This window comes from Sclerotinia sclerotiorum, genomic scaffold, assembly GCF_000146945.2.
Source record: "Sclerotinia sclerotiorum 1980 UF-70 scaffold_4 genomic scaffold, whole genome shotgun sequence".
Taxonomy (NCBI): Eukaryota; Fungi; Ascomycota; class Leotiomycetes; order Helotiales; family Sclerotiniaceae; genus Sclerotinia; species Sclerotinia sclerotiorum.
In genome coordinates, this window is record NW_001820832.1 from 1,197,260 (window position 1) to 1,218,024 (window position 20,765).

A 20,765-nucleotide genomic window follows, 5' to 3' on the forward strand; every position below is an offset into this window, starting at 1 on the left:
AGAGATAGAGATGGGATTCTAAAGAGACGGACAGTGAATGGAGTTAGGCAGTAGATTTAAATGCAAGATCTTACATTTGTTCTGAGAATAGTAGAAATTAACAGGAGAAATACTTAAACTTACCATCGTTCTTCCTCGTCATTATCATATTACCTAGATACCTACCATACTTAATTTTATAACACATTATAATACAAATACTGTACTACCGGACAATAGAATCCCAACATCCCAATTTAGTAGTTCCTCATTAACCCATCCAACCACCCATTTATTAATTTAATCAATTCCATGAATCATAAATAACGATACCTATCTACCTGCCTCCTACTTACCTAGCTAACCTTAGCTAAGAGTCTAGTGACTAACTACCTCCACACCTAGTAGCATAACATTTATTTATACACATATACATCTATACCTATTCTACCTTCTACCTACCTTCTACCTACCTTCTACCTACCTTCTACCTACCTTCTACCTACCTTCTACCTACCTTCTACCTACCTTCTACCTTCTACCTTCTACCCTCCAACCACCAACTTAAATCCATCCCATTCAAATCATCTCAAACTCCAAATCCGAAAATATCTTCACCCACCTTCCTCCATTAATATCCCTTCAGAAAAAAAAAACCTCACTAGAGCTTCAACTCTTCTACTTGTCTGTTTTCTTTTATCTATTTCCACTCCCTGCCTTTTTTTTTTTTGCTTTCTCTTTTTGCTTTTGCAATTAAAATTAAAATTAGAAATGTATAATAAAAAGAACAATACACTATTGAAAAGGGATATATATTTGCTTTCTTCCCTGTTTAAGAACTTATTTTAACCGATGAAGTACTTGATAAGTAGATCTTATTATGTTTAGCATTTGGCACTAGTCATCTTTGATGAGGTTTTATGTGGATAGAGGGAAAGATGTTTGCGGGGTATTTATTGAAGAAAGGAATGAAGGTGAATGGGTGAGTATACTAAATTTACGAAAAGATTTCATAGTATATATCTTTACTCATTCATTATAAACACATACATATATCAAATATGCAGGGTATAAACCTATTTATCCAAATCTCCAAGGTATCTAACTCATCCTCATAAAGCAAGCCAAACCAAGGCAAAGCACACAAAAAATAATGCAAGAGAAATGACAGCTCTAACCCTGTAATCCAATACCGTCTTATCCCCACGCCTGCAAACAAATTCGTTCGAACTGTGATGCGTCCTAAACATATAACTCAAAGAAGTATAAAGCCCCAACATTAAATAAAATATCCCCAAGCTCCTCTACAAAATAGCCAAAACGAGAATCACCCCCATAGCCGTAAATATGCCAACAGCTACCAAGCTTTGAAAAAAACTTATCCAAATGCCTTGACCTTGTTCTTTCCGTAGAGTTCTCAACCCTCCTTCTTTGTTTGTGTATGGTGAGATTGTGCCGTACCCGGACGATGAAACCACCGCGCTCTTCTCGACATCGATGGTGTCAAATGGTTGCTATGTGTAAGTGGATTAGCGGATGGTACATAATGATTCAAGTGAATGAATATGTACCATGATGCTAGAAGGCTTGGATTCCTCTGGGAAAGAATTTTCTGGGAGAGCTTTGTACTCCATCTTTCTGGCGGGAGTTGGAAATGGGTATGGTAGGTGAAGCATGAGGTTGAAGTCCTGAAATGGAAAGAATAGATCCGTAGTTGCGAGAAAGGGTAGCTGATGAGGAAATTTGCAGAGTTGAGATGACCCCGCAGATTTGAGATATTCTCTGAATATTGATTTAAGCAAACATGGAAATCTCGAGGAAGCAGTCTTCTTTTCTTCTAAAAAAAACCCACGTTCTGATATTGTTACACTAATTTCCTTATCTGGCGATTCTGCACATAAAATCAATTTGGTGTGTAGTTGATAAGCCATGAAAGTCTGCTGCAAAAGCCATGTGATGGTGCTTATCTCTGCACAGGGGTTCAGAAAATGGCACACTCGTGATTTCTCATGCAGAAAAGATCCGGCAAACATCCGCCACAGTGAAAAAATAGATAACACTTTATATGAGACACGAATAGAGAGGATCCGGTTGATAAGATGGTGGGTAGCAATATCAGCCGGATTGAGGGGCTAAAGCCAATATGATAATTATTAGAAAAATTGTCATGTGAGGTCCATAAAAGACAACAACTGACGCTGTGCTTGTGAACTCGATTTGAAATTTTTATTACACGGCAAAATTTTGCGGCAGAATTCTCCTCCATTGCAAGACACAATTGCTGGCTTGGGAGGGTTGCAGATGCTGCCAACAAACATGAGCATACAACTAGTACTACCATAGACGATGGATATGAGGCCATTGCAGGGAGAAATACCCACATTGAATCATGCAGATGACGGGGCATGCGACTATATTGCGCGAGACTTGGTGCCAGAAGAGTGGTGGCATGAAAAGATAAAAATACTTGGGAACAAGATATCTAACGTCTAACGATCATGCATGCCTCATTGGTACTAACCAAGAGTATTCCAGTGCCCCATATGGATGAATGTATAGAAATGGCAAATCTCTACTGTCTTTTTTATCAGACCATAAAACCGCAAAGTGTACATTATGTATGGTACACGCATACACTGGTGCTGAAGCTAGGCAATGCTTTGAAAAGGCTGTCGAGGTCCTAAAGGATCTAGTAAATTCCAAGCAGGTATCAAAGCTTATACCTTAGAAAGTCTCTACTTTCTTACACATTCAGAGCCATCCTGCCTGATGTTTTGTGATGGCTATCACTTCATAATGTGCAGGCGGAGAATGGCTTCTTATAAATTGCTTAGAAAGGGACACAGATGTTCATGAATGTTGCTCTGGTAGCACTTGAACGATTCAGCATGAGCATCAAAAGATCTTCAGTTCCACCCATTTGTAAGTTTTATATTGCATATTGGAGGATATCGGCGCCACCGTTCGAGCGAGTCGTAGCAATGGGACATTTCTCGTCTGATCTTTCGCACAGGAAAGGGACAACGCCCTTCTGCAAAGTTAGCTGTGTATAGTATATTTTATCAAATATTCGTCTGACTTTGAGAATTAGATTGCGGTAATGCTAAGACTCTAAACATATCTCGACCTTTGAAGACGGAGGAGGAATGACGGTTAAATTTCCTCAGCTCAATTGAGAATTTTCCAACCGCATAAAGATTTTTTTCGACAATCGCCAGGGCGTATTCAAAACATCGTTGTCAGATAGGGTAAAATTAAGAAGTTTGAGAGCTTTTCTCATGTTGTTGAAGTTGTGCTGCGAAGAATTGATAAAATAACAGGATAGGCTGAAACGCTGGCTGGCTTGGTTCACCGCCTGCAGAATAGATAAGATCTTTACAATAATGCCAGAACAAAACAAGTTTTTGGACTAAAGGTAGTGTAGTAGGTACATACTCGTGTTTCGTATTTCGTATCTCGCATCTCGCATCTCGCATCTCGTATTGGCACTCCAAACCCATTGGAAATCGTACAGTCTCTTCTGTGCAATGATAGGTGTGTTCGTAAGGTAGGTCATTACTCAGAGGATGGCTATGGCTATGGCTATGCCTCGTCAGCCATGATGCAATCATTGCAAAGCCACAGTTCAAAATTCACCAACGGATACCAAGTAGGTAGGTAGGTAGGTATTTATATGAACACTCACATTCACATTCACTTGTGCTCGTCGTCTTTGTCGTTCACAGTCACAGTCACATTCACGTTTGATTTTAACTTTATCCTTAACCACTGGGCATCCTTACTTCCTTACCCTCTCGAACAACCCCACCTTCCACTTCCCCCACAACAACCTTATACCTAGGTAGTTACAGATAACAAATTCTACAACAGCAACTACAACAGCAACAACAACATCAACCTTTTTCCATAGCAGTAACATGACTGAACCATCAAATAATACAACTAAACCGTCAGCTTGGGAGAAAACCAAGACTGGCGGTAAGGTTGCTTTTGATAAAGGATGGGCTGCATTCGAGAAGTTAGGAGGACCAGTTAATAAGCTCACAAATAAGATTGGATCTGAGGCCTTCTGGCCAACGGGGATGGAGAAGGAATGTGAGAAAGCTGCTCGAATCCTCAAATCGTTCTGTAGTACGTCTGTGCAATACTCTCAACTACAAAAGACCCACTAACTATTTGACAGAAGATGGATTTATGGCGGAGCAACAAAAAGATGCATCCTTAGATCCAGAGACTAAGAAGAAAGCCCAAGATGGACCCAGCAAACCACCAAAAGTTCTTGTCAAAATCCCCCAAAAGGTTATCAAGAATTGTGTCGGTCTTGCAATTTACACCACAATGCGTTCTGGATTATGGGTCTCCGGAGCAGGTGGATCGGGTGTTTTAATTGCCAAGAATGAGAAGGGACAATGGTCACCACCGTCCGGTATTCTCGTCCACACTTTGGGTGTAGGATTCATGGCCGGAATCGATATCTATGATTGTGTCATTGTTATCAATGACCGCAAGGCTCTCGATGCATTTAGTAAATTACGTGTCTCCCTCGGTGGTGAAATATCTGTTGTCGCTGGGCCAATCGGGAGTGGGGCTATCTTGGAGAGCGAGCTCTTGAAGAGTCGAAAGCCCTTGTTCTCTTACATGAAGAGCAGAGGTTTATATGCAGGAGCACAGGTTGACGGAACCATAATTATCGAGCGTAATGATGAGAATGCGAGATATTACGGCGAAAGGTTGCCAGTGGCACAAATTTTACAAGGAAGAGTCCCGTCACTTCCACCAACGGCTGAATTGTTGATGGAGGTCGTGAAGGATGCTGAGGGAAGGCCAAATCTAAATCAGGCTGTCTTGCAGCAAGTCTACAATAAGCCAGCTCCTGCAGATGTGGAGATTGTACATTCAGGAGAGGCTAGTGTGGATGAAAAGAAGAAGTATGGAAACCCGAACACGGCCGAGGGTTATGCTATTCAGCAGCAACTGCATGGATATCAACAGCAGCAGCATCCAGGATATACACAGGGTAACGACCTGTATTATCCACCTCCACCTCCAGGGTCCCCGCCTCATCAAGGTCAAAATGCCATGGACCAGGCTCCTCCGGCTTACTATCCGCCTCCGCATCCATCGGAGTTTCCACAACAGCAAGGAAGTGGTGCAACTGAACACGGCTATTATGCACCCGAAAAACCACCTCGCCCAACTTGAAGAGTTGTTAGGATAAAGATAAATTAAGTCTTAGCTAGTTTGGCTTACTTATTGTTCGGGTTTTAGTTGATTCTGAAATTGCTCCTCCGATTATTAGCTAGTCTTGATTGGTAGAATGAGTAAGATACGTTGTGATACACTATGGCATGAGACGCCTGCTTGAAAGATATTCAACCAACCATTTTTGTTATGATCAACCTCGAGTTGTACACAACCACTTAGACCACGTTTGTAGACACTCAATCATCGCGTTGTGTACATCGGTGTCTACGAATATCGCACAAAGCATGTTGAATCGAAATGTCATGGAGGCTGAAAACGGGGATTATTGCTGCCTCCGCAATGATACTAATATTAACCTTATTGTACGAAAGAACCCGGAAAGTTCCTTCTCTATATTCTATGGGCATTTTCAATAAACAATATTGGCAAGCTTATAATAATATTTGGAAGCCTGAATTAAACATATTGATACAAGTTACCTCCCTATGTGGGTTACACAGGGATTCCTTTTCGGCCGGAAGAAATTTTACCCGAGACCGGCTAAGGTCATGAGTAGGTATTGTGGCTCCTTCCATCAAAAGTTCATCTACTTGATAACTTCTTTCCCACTTTCATGTCCCTTAGATCTATCTTTTCATTCAAGTACTCTTCCCTTGATTGCGAGAGCTTGTACTCTGAGGACTCATTACGTTGTACTACCAAGAATTACCCGAATTCCGATTTTCTTGGGTGTCGATCATCATCGAAGCTCCAGTCGGAGATATCTTGGAGAACATCCCTTGGGCTGGTCCAAACATGTTCCTGACAAGTCGGTGCAAATTTAAATTTGACTGCATGTTGGTCGATAGGCAAACTTTAATATATTTAACTTGCTCAGGTAGCTCAGAAAGCCGGCGAAGACTCCATGACCGACTAGGATCTGTTTTTACATAAATTCGTTCCTGACCCAATTACTGGCCTCTGCTCTACTTGCGAGAGAGAGCTTCCACTTTTGATATACCATAATCTCATATTGAGACGCTATATAGGCACATTTGACCAGTGCTACTGCACTTTTATTTTGCCAACCAAGTAACAATGCTTAGGTCTCCCTGGATGCTATATTAGCAACGATGGCACGTCTGGGTTTACAGCTTACTATTCAAAAATACTCCGCCCTCAGCTCCTTCAGCTACACCTTCTGGCATATAAGGACTTTTGATTGCAATCCGTTCGAACCTTCTGACTCATTTCGCCCCTTATTCCCCTCCTGGCATACTTACTTAATCTGGAACGACGACTATGGAATTTTTACAACTTCTGTCAGTGTTTAAATCTATAGCAAATACTTTTATCAAAGATTCTGAGGGCAATATACCCACTCCCTGAGCCGTTCTCAAGTTCGCACATTGACTTCATGGAGCTAAGGAATGCAATTACAACAATAAAGGCACAGCACATGGCAGGTTTATCACGCTTGAGGTGGTATTGAAGCCGCAAACTTTTGCATTCTTGCTAAATTGTAAAAAAGGCAGAACTTTTCTTATCCTTCCGACTGAACGGCAAAGCATAACCTATCCTATTACGTCTCTCAATCACAACTTATTCTTCATGACCTTCCAATGGAGTCAGCATCTAACCTTCCAGCCTCTCCTAATCTCCAAATGGCCGTTCGCCCCGATAGTGTGGTGGAAGCTTTTCAGACTGAAATCCCAAGCTGGTGATAATGTTAGTAACATTACGCATGGTCCAAAAGTTACATCCGTACCTGATGATTTAACAGCCAGTGCCACAAGCGCCGCAGGCTTTTCCTGGGATTACCCAAACTTCCCGCCCATTGGCAAGGCAAGTTGGGCATCTGACACCGGGCATCTGGTTCTCTTTTAGTATCAATCAAACCACAATCATATGAGGTGCAATATCTTACGCCGGGCATCTCAGTCACGCCAAAGGACTCTGAAATTTCACTCAAGGGCATCAAAAGTGGCTCGATTGAAGGGAGAATGTTCATCTCTTCTTGAAAGATGGTCTCGAATGGAATTGGTTGAAAAGGCATCTTGATTGTAGTTGATTGAGAAGAATGTTTGACTTGATAAACAAATATGGGATGATCGTGTGTTGGAATAATGAAGTTGTTTGGCTTGATGCGGTTCTTTGGATTGATGAGCTTCAACTTCAGTCGAGTGGAAGTGGTCATTATATAAATTTCAGGATCGGGTCAAGAAGGGTTCGAATTTGATCTGACAAAAGGAAAGATGGATTATCTTATGACTTTGCGGTTGCCTGCATCGTCGAATGCATCTGCAACTAATCAAAAGGGTAACTGCGATTCCTTTCCCAGATTAAATGGACCATCCGAAACTAGGAACAATCGTGCCTTTCTTGAGCACAGTGACAAATCCAAACATTGCAACACCGCATGATGGAAAACTTGAGCGACACTTGTTTTATCAATGGTACTAGTGATCAAAAGTAAGGTAGATGTCCGTGTCATTTCAAGTCAGCAGACCTATTACCTGCATTGGTATTCTCTCTTTGATCTAAATGCAGCAATCGTCGGTCAGTAATGATGGTATATTGATAGGTCGATCGTCTTGGCTTCAATCCTCGCACCAGGTTATCATGGCCGCTCAGCGAATAGTACAAGGAGTGTACCTGAAGGTGACCGGGCCAACTTTTAAGAGCTAAATGTGACCAGGCATCAACGCTTCTCGGTTTCAATCCAATGATCTTGCATATTCTGCAACTATCCATGCGGACATAAGAAATCCGCATGGTTCGAGAGCGTGTTCGGAAGATTCCAGCAGTTGAAGAATTTCTTTTACTGGGCGACAGACCCTTCATGCAGCTTGCAAGTGGGCGTCAAGCCATTATGTCCTTGCATTTCGAAATATCCCTAACGGGATTACAGCCCAAGCCTAAGGGGTCATTACACAGATAGAGATTAACGAATTCATGTCCGCACATTATTTTGCACTCAAAAATACCATCATATCAACGATATTGCAGGATCGATCCTAAATACAACGATTCATTGTGCCTCCCAACCAGTGGTTGGAAGATTAAAACCCCATTTTCAATTATGTTGGGGGTCATAACGTGGGTGAAGCTTTGTGATTGATCATTTCTGACAGAAATGGAAACCTATTTTCCGACTTGTCACTTTTTACGGCGTGTATCGGATGATACAAGTCAAAAATAATCTTTCTATTCAAGAACGGCAGTTGGCTTCTATGCATGCATCTGTGGCTAAGTCTACCAAACCGTCGGAATGTTTTGATATGAACCATTCGGCACTGGTCACGCCCGCGATAATTTGGGCACAATCGTATAATCGAAAGATTTTCAACAAAGATGTCAGAATTTGATATTGATCAACTCAGCGCATCATCCACCGACAATCTACGCTCATCGAACGAGATTAAAATTGGAAAGCATTTGACGCAAAAACCCAAATTCTCCGAATCTCATAATGAGTTGAGATCGACAGGGACTTTGTTGAGTCTTTTGATACCCGGGACGAGGAAGGTGCGTTGTGTAATTAGGATCTGTGTGTTACATTTTACAACATACGGAGTGGTCCGACTGCATCCGGAGTTATTTCCTATCCCTCTTTGAAGCAGTGGGGAAAGTTCTCACTAGTGGACATTGCCATGCAACCCATGTGCAAATTTGAAAATTATCGTCAAAAATCGATTCGATACAAAGGGTTTTATTTTTTGTGTTACATTTACACACACATATGTTTTATTGGGCCAAACCAAAAGTTCGAGCAACATAAGCCAACACATCAAAGTGCATTAAATACATCAGGAAGATGTGACATTATATCATATCACGACGAAAAAGCTTGAATGGATAATCAATTTTCATATCTATTTAAGTACATAGATACATATTTTCCAAACCTTCAATTTTATTGTCATTTGTTCATTTAAATGCAAAACCGGTCAATCATTATGAGAGAATTTGATATTTTCTGAATCTTCCATCTCACAACATGATATCTTCTATGCTTTTCCATTCGATTTTTTATCGATATATTAACATGGTAACGCAATCCACTGTATGATATATGTAACTTTGCAGAAGTAGCCGCCACCAACTTATCCCCAGCCCACTTACTTGAACATAATTAGATGTCCAACATAAAACCGATCTCTCTAATCGTATGATATCCAAGTCGGATTGGCATGCATGCACGAGACTACATTAATCTATAAAATTAAAGTTCCTATGTTACGGAGCATGTTTTTGATATGCGGAAATAAATCACTAATGTCCTTAATCTATCGGTCGGGTAGATGCAGATGAAGTCGATTTTTTTTTTACTCTTTTTTTTGCATCAGAAGTTGCGGTGGAACGATGGAAACGATGGAAACGAACCGTTATGTTGGGATTTCTATTGGGTTCCAGTTGTGCGATTTAAAGGGAATAAATCAGCGTTGAATATTTTCACATTTTGATTGTTCAAATCATGATTCTAGGAGTTATTGACTTTATTGGCACAGCTATTATAGAATCACCTTATTTTTTTGCTTCGTCATTGCATCGTTTCTGAATCGTATGCTATGGTATGGATATCGCATTATCAAAAATGTACGTCGAGAATACCAATACCAATTATTCTCTCACACATGGCAGAGAGGCAGAGTAATTAGATTGAAAATTTGGAGGAGGGAGGGAATTTGTCTTGCGAGTACAATGGTTTTTGGCTTGTTTGTTTGTTGAATGATAAGATTGAGATGATGAGATGATGAGATTTTTCTAGAATGGGATGGATGGATTTTACATGGTTTGGATGGTCTGGATGTTTGGACGCGATTTGATGTTGATTTATTTCTTCAAATGAATGGTATGGACTGGGATGGGATTGGTTGGGTGGGATGGATAGACAGGATAGATGGATAGATGGATAGATGGATAGATGGATAGATGGATAGATGGATAGATGGAGGGATGGAGGGATGCACTGGTATGTAATAGCGTGTTATTCATCAACCTGCCTTGTTTTGTGCTACGCTCCTATGATCGCCAGATCAATGGGATGAGATTGGATGGGTTAGACTATGGCTTTTTGGTAGAGTTGTAGTAGGTTGTTATAGTAGCATTGAAAAGCACTAGTATAAGCATCCCCGGAAAATGATTTACACCTGTAACGATACTGTACTGGAGGCAGCGGCTGCCTAAGGTTTCGTCTGGTTGGTAGTTGTGGGTTAAGGCTTTATCACTGGTATTCACTTGGAAGTGAATTCGTTACTAGATCAAGTAGAATGTAGGTAGACTAATTGATAACTAAGTTGAACATGAAGCTTCCTATACTATGAAACTACTCTGACTATATAATGATCGATAAAGGGAGCCCCCAGGAGCTTTCTGGCTCCTCAGGGCTCCTTATCACGTGATTACTTTTCATCCCAGGACACTAATCCTAATGGTGAATCGTGACAGCACCCTGTGCGCGGTAATTCTAAGAACTTTGGTTTATTTTGTGTATATATATATAGATAATGAATTTGTAGAGAGTGAACATATAAGTATATCATGAAGTGTTAATTTTAACTATTTAGATAGTTATATTTTTATAAAGAATTTTTATTTTTTCTTTAATTTTTGATTTTTGATTTATAAATTCTATCTTCAAAATTTGTTCATTATATATCAAATCTTTATATAATTATTTGAAATTTTTTATAATAAATTATTATATTTATATATACGGGGGTTTCTGGAAGTGAAGGAACTAGCTCAAAGCCCCTTTAAGGTTAGCTCTCTTTAAGGATTTTGTAGCAACATCCGCTACAGGTAGGTGTAACGCATATTACAACATAAGCAAGACAGTAGGCGCTACCGATGTATCTACTTTAAATAGTCTTTCAGGTAGCTTATGAATTCTATAGTTTTACAATCCACAACTTCTTGACCCTATAGATTTACTACCTTCATTCAATAATTACCTTTATTGACTAGGAATATTTCAAAAAGAATAGTTCGAATAGGTTTTCTAATCTATAAAAATCATTTATTTAGGTTTAGAAGTTATTTTATAGTCTATTTATTATCTTTTTTTAATTGTAAATAAAGTCTTTTAAATAAGAATATATAAATAGTTTTCTTCAAAACTTCTAACTTCAAGAAATTCAGGGCTTGCTTTAACTCTTATCTAAATATTTTAAATGAAAGTAAAATAATCATTTAGAATACTATTAAACAAGAGTAAGATATTAAACCTTATATAATTAGTATACTTTAAAAATAAACTAAGTTATATTCTCAAAATTAATTCTTAAAGTGAAATGAGTAATACAGAAATATATATATGTATATATACAAAGTGTTACATCGCATTAGGAGTACCGGGCCGGGCCGCTTTGGTTCGGTTTGTTCTGGTCTGAGATGTGGGTTTGTATACTTGAGTTATATATGTATTTGGATGAGTGTGTGTGAATAGAGTAGATGAGTTGTTTGGATAGAGATGAGGTAATTATATGAGTAGTATATATAAAAAATAATATTTTCAAGTTTTGAAAAATATTTCATTTAAATAAATAAATAAATAAATAGACTGACTGATTATAATTATAATTAAATTGAATTATAATTAATCAAAGATTGAATAAATTTACAATTATTTAAATAAAATACTCAAGTATACATTTATTATAAAATATTTAAAAATACATTTTGAAATTTAATAATTAATACTTTTAAATTTGAATATAAAAAATATAAAAGATTAATCAATTAATATAAGATTATTTCGAATTTTAAACAATATTTAATTAGGAAGAAATTTTTTTTTTTAAAAAAAAGTAAAAGGATGAAAAAATAAACAAGATTCGAAAACCGTTGTCTTTTTTTTTAAAAAAAAAAAAAAAAAAAAAGTTTATATATTAATTTATTTATAAATATTTACATTTTTGTATTAATTAAATATATTACTTTATTTATAAATTAATTAATATTTTTATATTCATTAATAAATACTGAAATTGATTAATACTATAGAATATATCAAAATATAAATTAAAAAAATGTACTATGATTAAATTAATCAATCAATAGATTAACTATATTATCTATGATCTATCTACTATCTTCGATATACGAGTACTATACTATACTTGATATCTATCCAACACAATCCATCTAGTACCATCCATCTACATAGCACTATCTACATCTACCAGATATAGATCCAAGCAAATCATGCATCCACCATCACATCCATCATCAAACCATCCATACAATATATCCTCTCCAATTCGAATACCAACTCCTACTCCAACTCCATTACCATTACCAAATCCACTCCAAATTCCAAATCCATTTCCAATGCTGAGACCCATTCTTGAATCTCCAAGAATTCTCAAGAACTCAAGAACGCCGTACACCTACACTCCAAACAAATCAAACCAAACCAAACCAAACCAAAAATGACATGACCAATAATGTAAAATCCTAATGGGGTATCTTCTCTTTCCATATTATTTCTCTTCCCGTTCGTTCGTCCTTTTCCCACATTCATACACCTTCTCATCGATCGATCCCTTCTTTAATTTCCTTCATCTTCCCTATCTCTTTCCACCTTTTCTGCGCCTCACTTATCTTCCCCGTTCCCCCAAGAAATACGCAACGCAACGCAGCCCAACACAATCCAACTAAAATCTTCGCATATCTCAATTCTTGTCGATCAAAAGTGATCCGAACACACATGAAATGAACCTATTCATACAAACCAATGCCAAGCTTCGATAGCTTCACAAAACATACATCATACATTACATTAAAACTTGTCATCTTAAAATCAAGACAAGACTTTCTCTATCTTCACCAATAGTAAACCATCTGTAGAATTGCCTTTGACATCTTTCAAAGGGACTAATCGATATCCTTGTTGAAGACGATCGAGTCGGATGCAAGCCCATGCTGCTAACTCATCTTTTGAATAATTGGAATCTTCAATTTTGAATCTGTAGGTGTAAGAGGAGTTAGTAAAATGACATGATGGGCTGAAATTTGGTAGATTGATTGATTTGATTTGATTAATGAATAGGAGAAAGAAATTGTTGAGGTAACATTGCATATACATGAAGTAGACATGGAAAGAAAGTAATGGAATGATAAGATGGAAATGCATGCATGGTAAGGAAACAACTTCAATGAAATGGAAATGATGAGCACAACAGGTAGTCGAAAAAAGCCATGTACTACATGAATCGAACTAGGAGCCGAACTCATGAATGGAACGGGCTGAAAATTATTTGAATGATTTGGTAGGATGAATGTTGGGGAACCACACGCAAGCAGCTAAGCGTCGGTAAGGCTTTGATACTACTGCACCCTTAAATTGATCTGCATAGAACTTCGAGCCATGCCCAGCCGGCTCCGGGCCGTTGAGTTACTTGAAGATTGATTGAAGAAAGCCCCGAGGAGAAACTTGTATGTACCAGGCACTTGGGTAGAATTTTCAAAAACCTGAGCGGTATGACATAATTGCAGACACATGATATGTCAATATATCATCACCAAATCATATAAATCTAGACCTTGTCTAGTTTCCTGATTGTGTAACCTTCGGAAGTATAAATGTTGAAGAAAAGTAGTGTAACATGTACTAACCTTACAAAGCTTAACTCCTCCACCACGTTCCTGATACCTTCAAAATGAAGAGTTTCGCCTTCATAATCGGGTTTGCTACCCGATTTATAAGCCGTCTTGAGTTTGTGTTCACCCTCTTTTGCTTTGCCTCCATTTTCAATTGGTTGTCCGTCGAGCTCTTCTTGGCTTTCAACGTGCAGCTCACATTTGACGTATGGATGAAAACCCTTTTCAGTCTCGCCTTGAGGAAAGGGGATTTGTTGCCCAGCGAATATGCTGATTTTCAAATCAAGGGTCTTGTAAGGGATAGCTGCACAAGATTCGGATGTTACATCCTCGCTGCGGTAACCTGGGGGTTTCAATATCCACCCTTGTGATCCGGCAAACATTCCTTCATTTAACATCATACCTTCATCCAAAGTCTGCCAATTCAAGGCAACCATTTGAATACCTTTGCGCCAGCAGACCGAAGGGTCGAGATTAGAGGAATCGAATCTTTTCCCAGCTGGAAATGCTCTCATGAAATAATTGCGATTGTGAGCAAACATTTGTTCTCGATTTGATTCATGAAGTTCCAAGATCACTTTCTCACCGACGGAAAAAATGTGAGAAGGTTTTGTGGCTGCTCCAACGTCAAAAGACACAAAATGTTCGCTGTGAGTATAGATTCCAAGTTTACCAAGGGTTTCGCAGATCTTTGCTTTCTTCTTTGAACTTGCTCGGTCGTCCTCAGAACCTGAATGTGCAGATTCTGCATCCTTTGTTGAGATGACCGGTACTAATGTATTGGATGACGCCTTCTTCTCTAGAGTGTCCGTGTTTGTGGGAGATAATCCATTCGTGGATCCATTCGTGAGCTCGTTCAAATGCTCTGATGCATCCTTCAGCTCCGGAGCTTTCTTGACCTTGACCAAAATTTTATTAAGAAGCTCCTCAAGTCTAGGAACCCTTTCTTCCGGATTACATGTTTCGAATGGAGAATCGAGTAAGAGATCTTCCCATTCTTCCTTCATGATATCAACCATTATTTCCTGCTGTTCATGATCGGCATGAACTTCTAAACTGACGATAATAGGGAGTGGGCTCGTTGTGAAAGCAGTTTCCCGAATTGCTTTGCAAACAGCTCTAAATCCCACCGGTGCTGTCAATGTCCAACCATGTAAAACCAAAGGTTCTCCAATCATCGATGATCGTATCGAGGCCGGCCTTCCACCATGTTCATCCTCATCCAAAACCTTAAGCTTATCACCAGTATTTGTCTTTGAAACTTTATGTTTACCCTCTAATTTCTCTTTGGCAATCTCCAACTTCTCTTTAGCACTCTCTAATTTCTCCTCCACTGTCAATATAGCTGCAGCTGCTCGGCTTGAAAGTGTGCTTCCAGTTCCAGAAGGCTGCCGTTTGTGATCGGTTTTATTCGAAAAGATTGATTTATCATCTTTCTCTGCTGCTTCTCCATTGTGTACATCTATTTCGATACATCGACAATTTTGTGTGAGGGCCTGATGGCAGTTAGCATAAAATCTTCATGAAATGAAATCCAACTTACCGTTTTGTATGCTTCTGTAGAACTCCTTGACAGCAGCTGATTGCCCTCAAGATATGTATTATGACTACTACTGATGTAATAGTTGGTGATTGGTCTTGACTGATCTAACTCCGGAATACGTTTCATAACCTCTAATGAATGACTATAGTACACTGACTCGAGAAATTGTTCGAATTTGTATGTATCTTTTTCCAGTGTGATTGTATGACCCTGAACATCTGCCAACCACTTTTCAAATTTTTCTCTTCCTAGGCATGGTTCCGGACCTCTTAATTCATCGAAGAGCTTCCGTAAATATTCTTGAATCTCATGTGAAAGATAGACTTGTCGCGGGGGATCCCCTGCGGTGGTATTGTTGAGAGAGGGGAGATGTACTCCATGGCCAGGAGTAAGCATTGTAGACATGGCAACGAGTTTGTGAAGAGAGAATTGCTTTCCGGAAGGAGTGAGGAGAGGCATGGTAGATATTCTATTATGAGAGCAAAATCGTATTAGCAAATGAATTACAATGCAACACACCGGGACCACAAATGAATGCAAGACACTGGGTCTAACAAGCAAATTTCTTGATCCATCGTGATTCATTTATATCGCCAAAACTACGGTGATCTTGACGTGTTTCGATCTTATTCAGTGGCCTTGGAGGTGGTGGTGGGGGGAAGGGGGAAGGTAGTCAAACAAGACGGGAAAAGAAATAACTTACCTCCGAAACTTTTTCCTCAAAAACGAAACCATCTCTCCGTAGCATGAATTGTAGAAGTTGATTTGAATCCTACATGAGGAGTGTCAAAAGGAATGATTTATGAAGCAGGGAATGAATTCTTGATTATCAAAGGGGCCAAGACGAGGCTCATTCAGCTGCTGGGTACAAATGTACTATGATTCTGTTTCTATTCTTAAATGCTGACAAGGCTAGAACTAGGTGGGTACAAATATTTTGATGACGGGGTAGGGTAGGTTGATAGGAAGTAGAGCCATGATATCACAATGATATATACGTATGAGACAAGATTTGAGCGAATGTGATAAAGGAGAGATGTGGGTAGGTAGTAGTGGTAGTAGTGGTAGTAGTGGTAGTAGTGGTAGTAGTGGTAGTAGTGGTAGTAGTGGTAGTAGTGGTAGTAGTAGTGGTAGTAGTGGTAGTAGTAGTGGTATAGTTGATTCATGATCATAATTTTCTAACAAGTATGGATAGATGGATGGTTAAGGTTCAAAGTTGATGAATATTTATTTACCAAGGTTACCTATTTTTAAGTTTCTTTTTATTCTTCTAGAGCTCTTTGTTATTAGTTATCCACTGGTTGAAAGCTAATAGCCCCGGCCCGTACCTTTTTACTGGTGTTCCTTGGCTATAACACAACCAGTGATAACGGAATGACATAGCTAGAACACACTATTAAAGCCCATTGAAGCGCTGAACTATCGCTGGATGATTTATACCATGTATTGTTAAGCTTTTCGAATTCTGTCGAACCAACAATAATAACTGGATAACATTACCGCAGAATCACTACTGAAACACCATCTACACCCACCACCATCTACATACGACTGACTGGTTCGTACTAGAGTAACAAGCTTTTCAGGGTTTTTATTTGTGGATTCTTCAATTTGCCCCTCAACCCATCATCTACTCTACTTAACAACACCATAACACTACAACACCGCCTCATCCATATCATATTCCTCACAACCTATAACTTCCTACATCTAAAACAATCATGACCTCAGAAACAAAACTTCAATTGGAGGAAAAGGTTCGTTCCTGGGGTTTCTCATCAGTATTTACCTGGACGGATGCTCCGTGAGTAGAGACCCATCCCGTAACCTTACTACACAGCCTCAATCTATTAACCTTACTCCACAATACTCCATAACAAGGCTGATTCTAACTTTTAACTTCGCCTCATTCAAGAAATTCTCATTATAATCCACATTCCCATGATGGCCTAACCACACATCTCATCGTGAATGGTCAACTTACCATTACCTGTCCGAAGGAAGAGAATGCTCAAAAGATGACATATGGTGTTGGTGATAGAATTGATGTTGATGCTGGGAGGGTTCATGAAGTTTGGATTGGTCCTGAAGGTTGTACGTATGTGATTGGAGAATGAAGGATGTTATGTTTCTTTTGGTCTTTTTTCTTTCGCTCTTTTGATCTTATGTATTCATACGAATGAATCTCTTCCATTGCTTCATTCCATGATTCATAAGCAATATGACATGGCAATGGTGATGATGATGGAGATAAACACGAATAAGATGGGAGATGCGCATGTTGAAATACAGTAGGTGTCGAGATCGGATAAGACTCGTTAACTATATATGACCATTGGGAATATTGTCACAACTACTCTGAAATGAGTTCATGAATCAGCCCAAATTCAAAAAAGCAACCGTGTTTATCTTACCCGTGGCTGCGACATATCAATGATATATATACTGCTACTTCTATCCATGCTATTCGTAGCAATCCCCTTTTCTCTTTGACACTATTCAAATGCTATCAGACATTCTATACATTTTCCCCGGATTTACAGTTTTATATGTCTTTCTTGTTTTCTTCTAACAAACATCCAGTGAGTCAAACATCAATTGCAATCCAGAAGTACTGAAATTGTTGGTATATTACATATCTTGATTTTCAAATCAGACGAGACAGTCTCTCCCCCTCCCCATCCCCCACTCCAAAGAGGTTGGAGGTTTACAACCAAAAATTACCCTTCATTGCATTGATTAACCAGCGCTAGCTTCCCCAGAGGAGACTCATCTAGATTGATACAAACTCCTTCCTAAGAAGTGTATTATGATAATAGGACCAATTTGTAGGAAAAAGTCACCAATTAAACTATTTCCATCTATTGATTTACCGCTCCTAAATACAACTTCTGGTCTTCGACACCATTCACAACCACCAATAGGTATTATCAATACCATTCCTATTCTCTTACTCAACTTACACCAGATTCATTCTCCGAAATTGATAATCATTGATATCAATGATTTCAATGATTCCTCTTAATCACACAATCTTCAATAATACTTCCATCCTCCTACACACTTCTCAATCATAATCATTCATTCCACAACCCCTTCCAACCCTACCATCCCACACACAAACCCAAGAAACTCCAACCCCAAAGACTCAAAACGCAAAGACAAAAATGACTCGCACCAAGAACCAACCCAAAACCCACAAACCACCATCATCTTATCACCTTAACATCTCCAACAACCCATCTACATACCTAACATTCATCCCCCTCCCAAAAAAATAAAAAAAATAAAAAAATCACTTCACTCCACATCACCCCCACAGACATCACAAACATCAAACCCAACTCTAGAAAGACCCATCCAATCCAACCCAAAGAAACTCATCAATCATAAATAACCTCACATTAATCCAAAGCACTAATTTAATTATTACAACCAGTAATAATAGTGAATAATATAATTCCTAAGAACCTATCCCCCTAGGCTAGATTTCCAATTTTGTATTAATTAGAGTATAGAAGGGTTTTTAAAATCCGATGATGTGATGGTTTAGATTTTAATTTTTAATTCTTAATTCTTGTATTACTGTATGCATAAATCTTTTCTTTTCTTTCTTTTAATCTAACAAAATAATAAATAACAAATACAAATCTTACAATATTGATAGTCAGTGTATAGTTGGTAATATTCAATTGATTGGAGCAGGTAATTTATTTATATCAAGAAAACTATTTGTCGGTTGTGGCGGGGTATGGGGATGTGAAGCTTCAATACTGTATATTCATATTGATTTGCCTGAAGGGCTAGAACTATGGAAGTGAGAACTGTAGAATATATATGACCCCCCTTTTGTTACGAGGTTTGCCGTCTAGATCATGTGGAAGTGCTCTAGGCTCTCGAAATGGTTTATAACTAAGCGTCAAGCAAGGACTTAAGTAATGACAATGTTATTCGTAACTAATTGTAGAGTATACTATATAATTGATCTTGAATACAAAGCTTTATATAAAGGAAATCCATCTAGATTATATAGATCTTTATATCGATAGCTACTCAATAGGATCAATACAGTTCAGTATTGAGCTCACTGATCTTTATTGAGCCAATTATATAATATTGATTGTATATGAGGGTTTCCTATTATTTGACGTAACAATACTAATGAATTAAATCCAAAGTTAATATAAGCTAGTGTTACCTTTGTGATTTCTGTTCCTGATATATTATATACAAATTGTATTAAGGATGATAATGTTACGACGGGTAACATATTTCCGTATCACATGACTAATCACAGGATCAGAGCTATCATGTGACCGGCTCCAATCAATCTAGTTAGAGCCTCTAGAGCCAGAACACGAAGGTCTATATAATCAAGATGGATTTCCTTTGTATAGAGCTTCATGCTCAAAATCAATCATTTAGTATACTCTACTATTAGTTACGAATTGCATCACTGTCATTACTTAAGTCCCTGCTTGACGCCTAGTTATAAACCACCTCGAGAGCCTAAAGCACTTCTACGTGATCTAGACGGCAAACCTCGTAACACCATATCCCCATCCCCAATATTACTATTCTCGCACAAGAATTATTCATTCAATCCATCCATCCATCCATCCATCCATCCATCCATCCATCTTTATCCATAAATTTTCTTTCTATTTTCATTTCCATTTTCAAAGTTCTCCTGATTGGCTCACTCTAGATCTCTGAAAATACATTGATACCACTATTACATATGAGTAAACGTAACTATATCGTTACTCCATCAAAATAATACAGCATCCTAAATAGTAAAAATTATATTCAGTATAAAGAACCATAGATCTGTATATGTGAATTTATCTCCCATATGTCATTCTTGGTCTTAGAGAATGATATCCAGAATACTCAGGATGTGTTCGCATTGACGGGTAGCAGTCAATGCTGAAGATAGTTTTTCCTGATGGAGAAGTTGTGAACTTGGCTATTGCTAGATTTCATATATTCTTCTGATATAGCTCTTGATATACTAATCAGGAAACTAATATATAGTGAACTCTGCGTGCCGGTGCAATCGTTGGGCAATATTTCAATGAACCAGTTTTCGATTATCATGTTAAACCAAGGGTAATGAAAGTGAGGACCAATCTAAAGCATATGTACTTCCCAGATCAAATCAACAAGTTCCCTACCTTACTCCTACTATCATAATCACTCTTTCACATTAAAAAAAGCTAACTATTAATCCCCAAATAAATTAATTACAGAACTCGTTCTCAGCAGACGAACTAACACTCATCACTCCTTAAAGTTCCCATCGAATAATAAATGTGATCGAAGTATCAACATCAACATCAACATCATCAGCTTTACATCGTAATTCAGGCGCGGCTGTTCACATATCATGACTTCCCTCTAGCGGAGCAGACATCTGTCTTTTTTGTGAACTAAAGGCATGATTATACGC

The 20,765-nt window shown here is 38.4% G+C and overlaps 9 protein-coding genes across 9 annotated transcripts in view; 5 read left to right on the forward strand and 4 right to left on the reverse strand.

The window, feature by feature from the left end:
- Window positions 1-157, forward strand: part of SS1G_03542 (hypothetical protein) — a gene marked incomplete at both ends in the record, with an annotated part of 1,965 nt that extends 1,808 nt beyond the window's left edge. The window contains one exon of the mRNA XM_001595403.1: window positions 95-157. Within this exon, the coding sequence (XP_001595453.1) occupies window positions 95-157 (63 nt within the window). The remainder of the gene's footprint in view (window positions 1-94) is intronic.
- Window positions 158-1,283: 1,126 nt separating this feature from the next.
- Window positions 1,284-1,655, reverse strand: SS1G_03543 (hypothetical protein; the record flags this gene model as incomplete). The annotated part of the gene is made up of 2 exons (XM_001595404.1): window positions 1,284-1,493; window positions 1,551-1,655. 2 exons carry the CDS (start codon window positions 1,653-1,655, stop codon window positions 1,284-1,286), a joined length of 315 nt encoding a protein of 104 aa, XP_001595454.1.
- Window positions 1,656-3,896: 2,241 nt separating this feature from the next.
- SS1G_03544 (hypothetical protein) lies at window positions 3,897-5,181 on the forward strand (the record flags this gene model as incomplete). Its single annotated transcript, XM_001595405.1, has 2 exons — window positions 3,897-4,110; window positions 4,163-5,181. 2 exons carry the CDS (start codon window positions 3,897-3,899, stop codon window positions 5,179-5,181), a joined length of 1,233 nt encoding a protein of 410 aa, XP_001595455.1.
- A 1,635-nt stretch (window positions 5,182-6,816) lies between these two features.
- SS1G_03545 (predicted protein) lies at window positions 6,817-7,360 on the reverse strand (the record flags this gene model as incomplete). Its single annotated transcript, XM_001595406.1, has 2 exons — window positions 6,817-6,867; window positions 7,091-7,360. The coding sequence occupies 2 exons, from the start codon at window positions 7,358-7,360 to the stop codon at window positions 6,817-6,819; spliced, it is 321 nt and encodes a 106-aa protein (XP_001595456.1).
- A 1,157-nt stretch (window positions 7,361-8,517) lies between these two features.
- Window positions 8,518-9,338, forward strand: SS1G_03546 (predicted protein; the record flags this gene model as incomplete). The annotated part of the gene is made up of 2 exons (XM_001595407.1): window positions 8,518-8,691; window positions 9,303-9,338. The coding sequence occupies 2 exons, from the start codon at window positions 8,518-8,520 to the stop codon at window positions 9,336-9,338; spliced, it is 210 nt and encodes a 69-aa protein (XP_001595457.1).
- A 2,988-nt stretch (window positions 9,339-12,326) lies between these two features.
- SS1G_03547 (predicted protein) lies at window positions 12,327-12,512 on the reverse strand (the record flags this gene model as incomplete). The annotated part of the gene is made up of 1 exon (XM_001595408.1): window positions 12,327-12,512. One exon carries the CDS (start codon window positions 12,510-12,512, stop codon window positions 12,327-12,329), a length of 186 nt encoding a protein of 61 aa, XP_001595458.1.
- A 1,194-nt stretch (window positions 12,513-13,706) lies between these two features.
- SS1G_03548 (hypothetical protein) lies at window positions 13,707-16,048 on the reverse strand (the record flags this gene model as incomplete). Its single annotated transcript, XM_001595409.1, has 3 exons — window positions 13,707-15,266; window positions 15,314-15,782; window positions 16,017-16,048. 3 exons carry the CDS (start codon window positions 16,046-16,048, stop codon window positions 13,707-13,709), a joined length of 2,061 nt encoding a protein of 686 aa, XP_001595459.1.
- A 265-nt stretch (window positions 16,049-16,313) lies between these two features.
- SS1G_03549 (predicted protein) lies at window positions 16,314-16,481 on the forward strand (the record flags this gene model as incomplete). The annotated part of the gene is made up of 1 exon (XM_001595410.1): window positions 16,314-16,481. One exon carries the CDS (start codon window positions 16,314-16,316, stop codon window positions 16,479-16,481), a length of 168 nt encoding a protein of 55 aa, XP_001595460.1.
- A 553-nt stretch (window positions 16,482-17,034) lies between these two features.
- On the forward strand, window positions 17,035-17,625 carry SS1G_03550 (predicted protein; the record flags this gene model as incomplete). Its single annotated transcript, XM_001595411.1, has 3 exons — window positions 17,035-17,117; window positions 17,229-17,407; window positions 17,606-17,625. The coding sequence occupies 3 exons, from the start codon at window positions 17,035-17,037 to the stop codon at window positions 17,623-17,625; spliced, it is 282 nt and encodes a 93-aa protein (XP_001595461.1).
- Between the last annotated feature and the right edge of the window lie 3,140 nt (window positions 17,626-20,765).